Consider the following 12,618-nt stretch of genomic DNA (forward strand, 5'->3'; position numbering starts at 1 on the left):
ATATTGAGGTGTCTGTTTAAAGAAGCTGCCAAACTATTTTCTAGAGTGTCTGTGCCATTTTATACTCCCACTAGCAATATATGAGAGAGTTTTGTCTGCATCCTCGCCAATATTTGATATTGTCACTGTTTGATTTGAGCTGTTCTAACAGATATATAATGATATCTTACTATGGTTTTAATTTGCATTTCTTCAGTAGTGTTGAAGATCTATTCATGTGCTTTAAGTCAACACATTTTTAAAACTTAAATAAATGTATTTTAAAAGGAAACTTTTGCTTTTGGAGGCCAAAACAGGTGAATTGCTTGAGCCCAGGAGTTCGAGACGAGCCTAAGCAACATGGTGAAACTCTGTCTCTACAAAAATTACAAAAATATCTGGGCATGGTGGTGTGCGTCTATGGTTTCAGCAACTCGGGAAGTGAGGCAGGAGGATTGCTTGAGCCTGGGAGGTTGAGGCTGCTGTGAGCCGTGATTGCTCCATTATACTCCATCCTGGGTGACAGAGCAAAACTGCCTTAAATAAATGAATGAATAAAAGGAAATCTGTGGTTAGTGGTTCTCAAACTGTGGTCCCTGAGCCAGCAGCATCAGCATCACCATCACCTGAGAACATTAGAAATGCAGATTCTCAGGTGCCACCCCAGACCTCCTGAATCAGAACCTCTAAGGAGTGGGTTCAGTGATCTGTGGTTTAACAAACCCTCATGGTGAGAATCGATCTCATTTACTACAAATAGAAGGTAATGGTAAAACTAAATGCATCTGCATATCACCTGAAATCCTCTTGTGGGCCCCAGGCTCGCACACCACACTTTTGGGCAGGAGCCCCACTCACAGAGGCTATGACAAGAATGCTTGTGCCCCTGGGGCTGTGCAGTGACAGCTCACACAGCTCCACGTGGCGGTTCTGAGTTTGGAAAGCGCTGATGGGGTCCTACTACAGCACTTCCTCCCCTTTATTACACTGAGAAAATCCAGGCACTGAGGAGGGTAAGACTTGCCCAAGGTCACCCAGCAACATGGTCAGTCTCCTTTCCCTGGGCCCTCACAATGCCTGGCCTGTTTAAAGCCTGCCTCTATTCACTGCTGAGTGAAAACTCCAGCTCCAAAACAGAATATGGGGAAGGATACTATCTTGTGCAGCTTATGTTTATAGCTGCAGATACATGGAGAAAAAAGTCAGAAAACACTGTTGAAGCGGTTATTTAGGGAGAGAAGGTGTTTGCTGGTCTTTTGTGTTTTTAACTTTTCTATATTTCATAATTTTTATCACAATAATGTTTAGTTACATAATCAAAATGTATTAAATGTTAAAAATTGACATGAAGCCTTATCCAGCCACGGCCTATCGTTGGCAGAGTCAGGAAGCCTTCCAGATAGAGCAGCCCCGCACCTGCCCCAGGTCACACCCTGGGCCTGTGCACATGTTAGGTCCTCTGTCTGGACACGGTCACTCCCTGGCGGCCTCCACGTCCGTACCCACCAGCACCTCCTGTGGGCGAGGCCCTCCCCTGCATGCAACCCTGGGCACTCCCTGGCCCAGAGGGCACCTTATGGTGTGAGAGTCCACCTGCCTGTCTCTAAAGAGAGGAAAGCTTGTAACATGTGTTCCGCTTGACCATCACCCCTGGCCTGGTACAGAAAAGTGGACAGTGGGTATTTGGTGAATAAATGAATGATTGGAATGAATCCCCAAAATGGTGATTTCCAGAGGCCCTTCTCCAGCTGGCCCAGGTGGAACCAGTACCACTTTTCACAGCAAAGCCAGGTGTGAGGAGTGGGGCAGGTATGTGTGAGGGGCCAGGTTCTCGAAGGCTGGATGGACACGGGGCTTGTGGCAGGTCTGGGGGTGGCAGTGCTGCTGTGGGAACCTTGGGGAGGGCTCATCCCTGGAATCCCACAGGGTATCCTGGTGCCCCCAGCTGCTGCATGGTGTGAGAAGACCCAGCTGGTGGGGACACACAGGGACTTGTTTGGATTGGCCACCTGGTCCAGCCCAAGGAGCTGCGCCTCCAGCTCCTCAGGGAAAAACTCACTTCTGATGTGTGACAACAGCTGCAGGCAAGGGGAGGGAGAGGTGTGCTGGGCCTCAGCCTTAGAAGCCAGAAGCCCTACCTTGGTCTACGTGGGAAAGGGATGTGGCCTCTGCTAGCTCTAGAGTCCTGGGTTATGGTCAGAACCCTCCCTTATGGACTCAGTGACTTGGGCTGACCCAGCCCCTCCCTGAGCCTCATTGGTGAAACCAGGGCTGGGCAAGGGCTCTCGACACTTCACAGTTCCGACATCTGGCTTTCCCCCAGGAGGGCAGGAGATCAGACAGAGGTGACTCCAGCTCCCCTGTTTACCTCAACCTCCTTGTGAAGCCTCCCTCTTTCTGCCTGTGAGGTGGGTGGGGCTGGAAGGAGGGGCATTCACCTATGTGTCTCTGACTTCTCTGCCCAGGTGTGCCTGGAGAGCCTGGCCTATACCGGGTGCTCTGCTACACCCCACGGCCTGGCCACAACCTTCCTGCCTCCAGAGCAGCCCTGGCCCAGGGAAGAAGCTGGTCTTGCATCGAATGATAGGTAGAAAATGGAAGTGGAGACGACAGCTCTGGAAAGGAGCCAAGGAGGAGGTGCCTTCCCAAGGTCATGGAGGGCTTTTCCAGAATGGAACTTGACTGGTGTGGGCAAGCATTAGGAGGTGGGGAGGGTGGCTCTCTCTGTGGGAGCTGGGGCGACTTGCCTGGGCCAAACGGTGGTAGACTGTGGGTAGGGCATGCAGAGGTGGGGTGCCCAGAGCCTGGGGTCCCTGTACTTGGAGAGGACCGGAATGCAAAACAAGTGTCCCCTGCCCTCTGGAGGACATCCTCTACTTCCAAGCCCAGACATACACCAGCTGCCACAAGCCCGAGGCTTTTCAGAGGACCAATGGGCAGCCACACCCATGCTGGGCCAACTTGCTGGGCCCACCTGCACCCTGGCCATTGCCCATGACTAAGGGGACTCTCTGGGGACAATGGGGGCAGTCTCATGCTGCCCTCTTACAGGTGGATCTGTCCCTGGGATCTGGTGTTGGGCTGGGGTGGGCTGAGGTGTTCTCTCCCAGGGTGCCTGGTGGACAGCAGGTAGAGCAACTTCTCCTTGGCTTTCCTGGACCCCAGGACACAGCTGAACCCTGCACTTTACCCTGGATGCCTTCAGATTCTCAGGGGACCCCGAGAAGGAAAAGGGGCTGCCCATGCTTGCTTTCCCCAGCAGGCACCTCCTCTCCAGATTGACATCACCTGATTCCTGAAGGCCTGGGCTACTGACTAGAGCCCCAACACTCTGACCAAGGCCTGTTCTTACACCAGAGCAGCTAGTACATGAGTTCGGAGCTGAAGGGGGCGGAGAGAGAACGCAGGGCTCTGTAAGAGTTCTCGGCTCCCTGCTGTAGTGGGCCCTGTAGAAGACCGCCCAGAAATCTGCAACTGCTGTAAGTCACTGGGAGGAAACTGCGGCAATGTGTTTCCCAGCCTGGTAGATGGAGAGGGGTGTCCGGGCCCCAGAGTGGGAGGCCCAGACACAGCGTGGATGTGGCAGTGCAGGAATTCTAGTCAGCTCTGGGGCCCTGGGCAAGTCATTAAACCTCTCAGAACCCCATTCCTGGTCACCATGTGGCTCTTGTGTGGATGTAAATGACCCCTGGCCACTTATGTCCCATCAGTGGAAGCCTTGTGTGGGTGGAGATCCCCGAGACTGAACTCAGTGGCGGGATCCAGCCTGCCCAGCTCTCCTACATAGAGCCCAGAGTCAGCAGGATGGGCATCCTGGAGACACAGGCACTCCTGTGGGCTGGGGAGCATGAGCAGGGGTCCCTTTGGGGAGGTGGAAGAGGCTATGGTCAGTGGAGGCCATAATGAGGCAGAACGGGCATGATCGGGGGATCTGAGACCCAACAGAGACTGGACTGAGGACACTGTGCCACTCAGGTGGTGGAAACTGAGGTACAGCTGGGCCCCCTGGTCCTGAGTGAGGCCTTGCCAGTCTTGGAAGCTGTGTCAAAGGTGGCTCCATGGAAGGGCGCATCTGAGCACTTTTTTTTTTTTTAAGAGACAGGGTCGCGCTCTGTCATCCAGGCTAGAATGCAGTGGCATGATCATAGCTTACTGCTGCCTCAAACTCTGGGCTCAAGTGATCCTCCCACCTCAGCCTCCCAAAGAGCTGGAATTACAGGCCTGAGCTATGGAGCCTGGTTTTAAATCTTAATAAATATCTCCCCCTGGTCTGCTTCCCTGGCTGGCACACATGCTGGCATCTTGCACCTAGACACATATTTCTGAACTTGGTTCCATTTGTTCTGACGGGCTCCTCTCTCAATGACCGCATGTTACAGTATGTGGCTATTCTTACACATTTCTGTATAGACCTGAGGGTTAGTGTATTAATGTCAAAGTTCTACTGGTGTTTCCAAGCTGGGTGGAATGTTTGGGTTAATTTAGTTGTGGGATTCTTGACAATATAGGCTTTCCCTCCAGGAATGGTGATCCTGGGACGCAGGTTTTGCACATTCTGGTTTATTGCTAGGCTCGCTGCCACAGAGGGATGGCACTGCTCCACATGCCATGCCCAAGAGATGTCCCACCTTATCTTTCTAATCAAGCTGAATGTTCTCAGCTGACAGCATATCATCAGTGCTGTGGAGACTCACTCCCTCCAACCCGAGATGAAGTGAGGCGGAGACTGTGGAGCAGATCCATGCTGAGTGCATTCGTCCTTCCTAACCTGCACTGCTGCTGGCCGGGTCTGTGTCTGAGCCGTCAGAGGACACTGATTTGGGGATGAGACAGGGGGCAGTGCTGGATAAATGTCCCTTACCTTCTTTAGCTCCTCCTGTCAACCCAACACTTGGCCACCAAGGCCCCTGACTTCCAGGCCGCAATCACCACTAATCGGGTGCTGCATGGGAACAAAGTGCAGACCCAGAACCTGCAGTTCAGGTCACTCCTCCTTCCAGTCAAAACCTTTGCCCCTCCCAGGTGATTCCACCCTCCTTCCTCTGTGGGCCAAATATCCTAAACAAATGCCTGAACAGGGGGTCTTTACCCGAGTACCCAGAAAACACACACAGAAAGGCTCTGCATGCCCCCTGTGGCCTGCCAGAGGTAAGAGCCTGCCCGTCAGAATGCACAGTTCTTGCAGGGAGGTGAGGAGAAGAGGCAGAAAAGATCCACCTCATTATTTCAGCAGGAACCTAAACTTGGGAAAGCCAGACACAGCACATTTCTTAATCCTGATACTTTTATAACTGGTTACAACTGGGTCACATGAACAACTGTTTTCCACCATCTTTCCACTGGCCACATAACTCCTTGTAATTTATTTTTTAAGTTTTATTTTGTAAGGCCAGGGGCAGTGGCTCATACCTGTAATCTCAACACTTTCGGAGGCTGAGGCAGGAAGACTGCTTGAGGCCAGGAGTTCCAGACCAGCCTGGGCAACATAGCAAGACCCCATATGCAACAGAGAAAAGCCCTGTCTCAAAAAATTTTTTTGACTATAGTGGCATGATCACAGCTCACCGTAGCCTACAACTCCTGGGCTCAAGTGATACTCCCACCTCAGCAGCTGGGACTCTCAGAGCGCACTACCACACCTGGCTAATTTTTAAATTTTTGGTAGAGATGCTGTCTCACTACGTTGCCCAGGTTGGTCTTGAGCTCCTGGCCTCAAGAGATCTTCCCAATGCGACCTCACAATGCACTGGGGTTACAGGCATGAACCGCCATGCAGCCCCTGCAAAATCTAACTGTTCTTCAGGTGCTTCTTTTGGACCTTCTAGTTTGATTGCCATTGGCAAATGCTAGTTTATTATTTTCCCATATTTATGTTAATGGATTTCCCATGTTTTATTTGTCTAGACTAGCGTTTCTCAACAGCAGCACTACTTGGTGTTTTGGGCTGGATAATTCTTTGTTATGGAGCTGTTTGTGCCTCGCATGATGTTTAGCAGCATCCCCAGACTCCGCCTGCTACATGCCAGTAGCACTCCTCAGTGTGACAGCCAAAATGATTTCAGATATTGTCAAATATCCCCAGGGAGGCAAAGTCACCTCCACTTGAGAACTGCTGACCTAAAAACCTCTGGAACAATGTTAAATGATGGTAATGATAGCACATATTGCTCCTGAGCTTAATGGGAATCCCTCTAGCATCAAAGTATAGTAGTCCCTGTATACTACTGTCTGGGCTGTGATCAGCACACTGTATTAGTCCATTCTCATGCTGCTATGAAGAAATACCCAAAACTGGGCAATTTATAAAGAAAAGATGTTTAAGTTCACTCACAGATCTGTATGGTTGGGGAGGCCTGAGAAACTTACATTTATGGCAGAAGACACCTCTTCACAGGGCAGCAGGAGAGAGAAGGGGAGCCGAGCAAAGGGGAAAGCCTGTTGTAAAACCGTGAGATCTCGTGAGCACTCACTATTATGAGAAGAGGATGGGAGAAACTGCCCCCATGATTCAATTACCTCCACCTGGTCCCACCCTTGACATGTGGGGATTATTGCAATTCAAGGTGAGATCTGGATGGGGACATACAGCCAAACCATATCATATCCTTTATATTAGCATACTGTATCAAAGTATAATTTTCTTTTCTTTTTTTTTTCCTTGAGACAGAGTCTTGCTCTGGCTCTGGCTGGAGTGCAGTGGCATGATCTCAGCTCATGGCAACCTCTGCCTCCCAGGTTCAAGCAATTCTTGTGCCTCAGCCTCCCAAGTAGCTGGAACTAGAGGTGTGTGCCACCATGCCCAGCTAATTTTAATTTCAGTTTGTTTTTTTTTAAGTACACATGGGGTTCGACATGTTGGCCAGGCTGGTGTCAAACTCCTGGCCTCAAGTGATCCTGCCACTTTGGCCTCCCGAAGTGCTGGGATTACAGGCTTGAGAAACTGCCCCCAGCCTGAAGTATAATTTTCACAATATGAAAAGCTTGACTTTCATACAAATAATGAAGGAATATGTATAAGATATTTCTTTAATTTACAAGGGAGTCAGCAACACGGTGAAGCTAGTTCAAGGAGTGTTTTGAGAGACAGTGTCTGTAGTGCTCCAGGAAGGGCATTCCAAAATGTATTCTGAGATAGAGACAAAACTTGTTAATATCCTAAAGGGAGGCCGGGCATAGTGGCTCATGCCTGTAATCCCAGCACTTTGGGAGACCGAGGTGGGCGGATCACCAGAGGTCAGGAGTTCAAGATCAGCCTGACCAACATAGTGAAACTCTGTCTCTACTAAAAACACAAACATTTGGTGCGGTGGTGGGCACCTGTAGTCCCAGCTACTGAAGGGGCTGAGGCAGTAGAATCGCTTGAACCTGGGAGGCAGAGGCTTCAGTGAGCCAAGATCATGTCACTGCACTCCAGCCTGGGCAACGGAGCAAGATTCTGTCTCAAAAAAAAAAAAAAAAAAAAAAAGGTGTATAGGGAATAAAACTGTCCTCTTTGGGAGTTATATTTTCTACTGGACAGAAATCTGTAAGTTAACATATATACATATTCTCAAGTATATTCATAACACATTCTCTGGCATATTTCCCTACATTAGTGGTTTTCGAAGCATGGTCTCAAGTTGGAAGCATCAGCGTCACCTGGGAACATAGACATGCAATGCTCAGGCCCCACCTCAGTCCTATTGAGTTAGAAACTCTGGTAGAGGGCCCAGCAGCTGGTTTCACAAGCTGTGTAGGTGATTATGATGTACTCTAATGTGTGATAGTCACTCCTCTAAATAGTCAAATAATCTTTATTTGTAAAACAAGTATCTATGAAACAATGCTCCAGTATGACATTAAAAGGGCACACCACCCACATTTTAACTTAATTTCTGAATTTAAATATTTTGTGTGTCTGATGTTAAATTTTCTGTTTTGTTTTTCAAATACTCTTTTTTTTTTTTTTTTTTTTTGAGACGGAGTCTCGCTCTGCCGCCCAGGCTGGAGTGCAGTGGCCGGATCTCAGCTCACTGCAAGCTCCGCCTCCCGGGTTCACGCCATTCTCCTGCCTCAGCCTCCCGAGTAGTTGGGACTACAGGCACCCGCCACCGTGCCCAGCTAGTTTTTTGTATTTTTTAGTAGAGACGGGGTTTCACCGTGTTAGCCAGGATGGTCTCGATCTCCTGACCTCGTGATCCGCCCGTCTCGGCCTCCCAAAGTGCTGGGATTACAGGCTTGAGCCACCGCGCCCGGCCTCTAAGACAGTTTTCATCTGTTCCTGATTTGCTCTTTTTAAATAAAAAATGGTTTTCCAAATCTATCCATTTTTCTTTTCTTTAAGCTATTGATAGGATGAAACAAAAGTTGAGCCATTCTTACATCTTTTTTTTTTTTTGAGATGGAGTCTACTCTGTTGCCCAGGCTGGAATGCAGTGGTGTGATCTCAGCTCACTGCAACCTCCACCTCCCAGGTTCAAGCAATTCTTGTGCCTCAGCCTCCCCAGTAGCTGAGATTACAGGCACCTGGTACCATGCCCTGCTTTTTCTTTTTATTTTTTTAGTAGAGACAGGTCTTGCCATGTTGGCCAGGCTGGTCTCCAATTCCTGACCTCAGGTGATCTGCCTGCCTCGGCCTCCCAAAGTGCTAGGATTACTGGCGTGAGCCACTGTGCCAAGCTTTTTTTTTTTTTTTCTTTTTTTGAGATGCTCTTCTGTTACTCAGGCTGGATGGAGAACAGTGGTGCCATCATGGCTCACTGCAGCCTCCATCTCCCAGGCTCAAGAGATCCTCTGACCTCAGCCTCTTAGGTAGCTGGGATGACACGTGTGTACCAGCACAAGCAGCTAATTTTTTGTAGAGATTGGGGTCTTCCTATGTTGCCCAAGCTGGTCCAGAAATGCTGGGCTCAAGTGAGCCACTGACCTTGGCCTCCGAAAGTGCTATGATTACAGGTCTTACGTTCTTAAAATTTTTCTTTGACATGATGAAGGTTAGCCTAGTAACTTAACATACTGTTGTTTTCAACAGGCTAGCGCTTATGATTTGTAAAAGAACTCTTCAGAAATGAACTCAATTTTACCATGAATTGGGACACTTTCCATCTCTTTCTATTCTATAGAGCAGTTAACTTGTCATGAGCTCTGTCTTGAAAACTTGAAAGCCTGCAACAATCAAACCAGCTGCACCTGGTGCATGGGATGGGCATGGAATTGAGGAGAGAGTTCAAACTACGGTCAGCCCTCTGTATCCTCGGGTTCTGGATCCTTGGATTTAACCAACTGTGCATCAAAAATATTTGGAAAAAGTAAAACAAAAACAAAAATTTATAAATACTTTATCACAGGTACTTACAAAGTATGTTGTATTAGATATTATAGTAATCTAGAGATGATTTATAGTAATAAATCATATAACTATATCATATAATAAATAATATAGTAATCTAGAGATGATTTAAAGTATACGGAAGGATGTGCATAAGTTATATGCAAATACTATGCCACATTATATCAGGGACTTGAGCATCTGTGAATTTTGGTATCTCTTGGGTCCTGGAACCAATATCCTGAGGTTACTAAAGGACGACTGTGTTCAATTTCTTCTTTGGTGATTAGTCTATTCTGTAATGTATTTTTGTTGTTGTTTTGTTTTTCAGTTTTTGCCTCTTCAAGTCAAGGTCAGAAACTTTGTTGTTCTAGACTACACATTAGCTCAAAGCTACCAGTAAGCACACTACTACTGCAATCTAAGCAACCGATTTTTTTTCTCCATCTGATTGGCAAAAATTAAGATAAGCATCTATCGATGTTACAGCTGTAGGGAGTTTTCCTGAGCATGTTAATTATGACAGCCCTTTTTGCTAGGCACCTAGACGATTCATCAAAATGAAATAAAATACCCACACACTTAAAGAAGTTATCTGGTTTATTTCCTTATCTGGGTGCTGGTTATGTGAGGTCTACAGTTGATGAAAACTTATTAAGCTTTATATTTATAATAGGTACAATTTTTTGTATGTGTAGTGTAGTTCAATAGTTTTTAAAATGTCTTTTGCCACAGTCCGCAGCTGTGTATAATGCCATTCACTTAACAGTGTAAAACATGACAATGACCTGAATCTCCCTGGCTCCCGGGATCCTACCCCCTTAAGTTAAACAAATAACTTCCACTGTCAGGTAAACGGGCGGTTGGCGCTGGTTTTTTTCCAGGGAAGGATTCTGGGAGAAGGAGGGGACGCTAGCACTTCCTCCCTGACACTTCCGGTGGGCTGCGGTCCGCTCTCCACCTCAATTCTAGCAGCCCCCTCTCTCCCAGAGGGCGTTAGTCCCAGTCACGTGATAATCGACTCAGTTGACCCGGGGCGCCACCGGGAAAAGAAATTCCCGGGCCCTGGCTTCCTGGCAAGATGATGAGGCATCGGGGGTGAAGCGAGGCATGGGATGCTGGAGCGGGAATGAGGGGGCGCCAGTGTCTCCGGAAAAGGGTGGAGGTTGTCTGCCCTGGCCTCTCCGCAAACATAGTGTGTGCGGGCGTGAGGGCTGTGGGTCTGGTAGAGAAAAGTCCACCGCCACCCCGCTCCTGAGACGGGGTGCATGGGTAGGGGACGGGTAAGACAGAGCAGGCCAGCCGGCTCAGAGTCCCCGTGCTTCCCTGGCGTGGCGGAAGGAAGGGCCCCTGCCTCCCGGGGCAGGAAGTGGGGCTTGTCTGGAGCTGGGAGTCCTTTCAGGTCCCAGCCCCAAGAGGACCTCCCAAGGACACCCCCTTCCCCAGCCCTGCTGTGGGGCTTGTACAAGAACGTGCTTAGAATCAGGCTGACTTTTGCACACTATTAGGAATCCCTTCGTCCCTTTCCAGACCCAGAAAGTAGTAGTTTTGGGGTTGAGACTTAGGCATCCATCCATCTGCACGTTCTAAGCGCCTAGTCTATACTATGAAGTGTGCTAAGCACTGGGAGGACTCGAGCTTCCAGGGAAGGGGAAATCGGAGGCTTGAATTGGCAATCATAGTTAAGGTTCCAGGGGCAGAGACCTAACTGCGCCTTGTGTGTAGTGCTAAGGCGGCTCCATGAGGATGCCATCAACCTTAAAGGCGGGTGGCAGGAGCTGGTGGCTGAAGTACAGTCTGTGTACCGGGGGTTGGGAGGCAAGGGTGGGAGGTGTGTGTCTTCAGACAGGAAACAGCATGTGCAGAGACTTCAGGTGAGAGAGAGCATGGCTCCCCAGGAATGAATGCATTTCCCATAGCTGGGAGAGTATCATCTGGAGGTTAGAGAAAGATGAGGCTGGACAAGTAAAGACCAAATCTTCCTGGCTTTTGGATCACCACAGTCAAGATAATGAACACATCCACCAGCCCCCAAAATTTCCTTATGTCAGGGGCTATTTTAGGAAGTATGACCATGAAGGGCCAGCCTGCCAGGGTGCAATGACTCACGCCTATAATCCTAGCATTTTGGGAGGCTGAGGTGTGCAGGTGACCTGAGGTCAGGAGTTTGAGATCAGCATGGCCAACGTGGTGAAATCATGTCTCTATTCAAAATTTTAAAAAGCCAGGGGTGATGGCACATGCTTGTAGTCCCAGCTACTTGGGAGGCTGAGGCAGGAGAATTGCTTGAACCTGGGAGGTGGAGGTTGCAGTGAGTCAAGATTGCACCATTGCACTCCAGCCTGGGCAATAGAGCGAGACTCTGTCTTAAAACAAACAAAAAATCCGGGGGCGGGGTTGGGGGGGCGGGCTGGTCTGATAAAGTGTCACTTGAGCAGAGAGTGGAATGAAATAAAGGATAGCAAGCCATGTACAGAGTACAGCAGGCATGGAGGAGGGAGCAAGGCCGGTGTCCCCGAGCAGCAGCAGGGAAGCCAGAGTGGCTGGACTTGTGTGGGTATGGGGAAGAGGGGAGAGAGGTCACTCATCTCTGAGAGGCGCGGGACTTTGTTTTGTCCCCTGCTGTACCCCAGCACTTAGAGTGGGAGCTGGCACAGAGAAGGCACTCAATTGATGTTTGCTGAGCAGACAAATGCCTGGAGTAGACCTCAGAGCAGGGTTTGGTGGCAGGGTGGGTCAGGAGAGAGTTCACTCAACAGCCTGGTGATAGGGGAGAACAAGAGGCCAGAGGGTATCCATCTATGACGGGGACCAGGGGTCCCCACTGGGCAGCAGTGTGGGAGACACACGGATCCTGGCCACACCTCAGCCCTCCCTCCCTTGCAGAGGTTCCGGTCCTCTGGTGATCTGGACCGTCCCGACTGGGTCCTGGCTGAGGTCAACACACTGGCCAAGATGGTTGAGTGCACAGGGTCTACTCTGGGTGGAGGAGGGGCGCTGGGCTGGGGATTGTGGGTGTGGAGGATGGTGAAGTTTCTCTGGGGTTAGGGCCTCAGTGCTCTAAGCCTGTGCTACCATGCTTTGTGACCATGATCAGTGGCTGGCCTGCTCTGAGCCAGTCCCCAGGAAGGAGGCGTGAGGTTTACCAGCCTGGCTGATTTAAGGAATTCTCTTGCAGTCCTCTGTGAAGTTGTGGCTGCTCTGCAGCCAGGTACTAAAGAGCTGCTGGGACGGGGGATTGATGTGACTACAACACCCAGCACCCCACTGTCCCATGACCTTATGACCCCCAGTGCCCTGAAACTCTGCACTAGGCCCAGGGAAATGGGTAA

At 49.5% G+C, this 12,618-nt stretch overlaps 1 protein-coding gene across 9 annotated transcripts in view; it reads left to right on the forward strand.

The window, feature by feature from the left end:
* LOC135971594 (uncharacterized) overlaps positions 1-12,618 on the forward strand; it is a 47,204-nt gene that overhangs the window by 30,627 nt on the left and 3,959 nt on the right. For 3 of the 9 annotated variants that reach the window (XR_012415137.1, XR_012415138.1, XR_012415139.1), the window contains exons 6-9: positions 2,445-3,458; positions 6,374-6,542; positions 9,081-9,305; positions 9,618-9,873. The exons of 2 other annotated variants lie outside the window; for them this stretch is intronic. Coding sequence is in view for 3 of the 7 variants with exons in the window: in XM_065547402.2 (XP_065403474.1) it covers positions 2,445-2,661 (217 nt within the window). In the remaining 4 variants the exon portion in view is untranslated. Of the gene's footprint in view, positions 1-286; positions 540-2,444; positions 4,257-6,373; positions 6,543-9,080; positions 9,306-9,617; positions 9,874-12,618 lie in introns of those variants that run through there. 4 more of the 9 variants (XM_065547405.2, XM_065547408.2, XR_012415140.1 and 1 more) reach the window with 3 other exon arrangements.

The sequence above is a fragment of the Macaca fascicularis genome, chromosome 7 (genome assembly GCF_037993035.2).
Source record: "Macaca fascicularis isolate 582-1 chromosome 7, T2T-MFA8v1.1".
Lineage (NCBI taxonomy): Eukaryota > Metazoa > Chordata > Mammalia > Primates > Cercopithecidae > Macaca > Macaca fascicularis.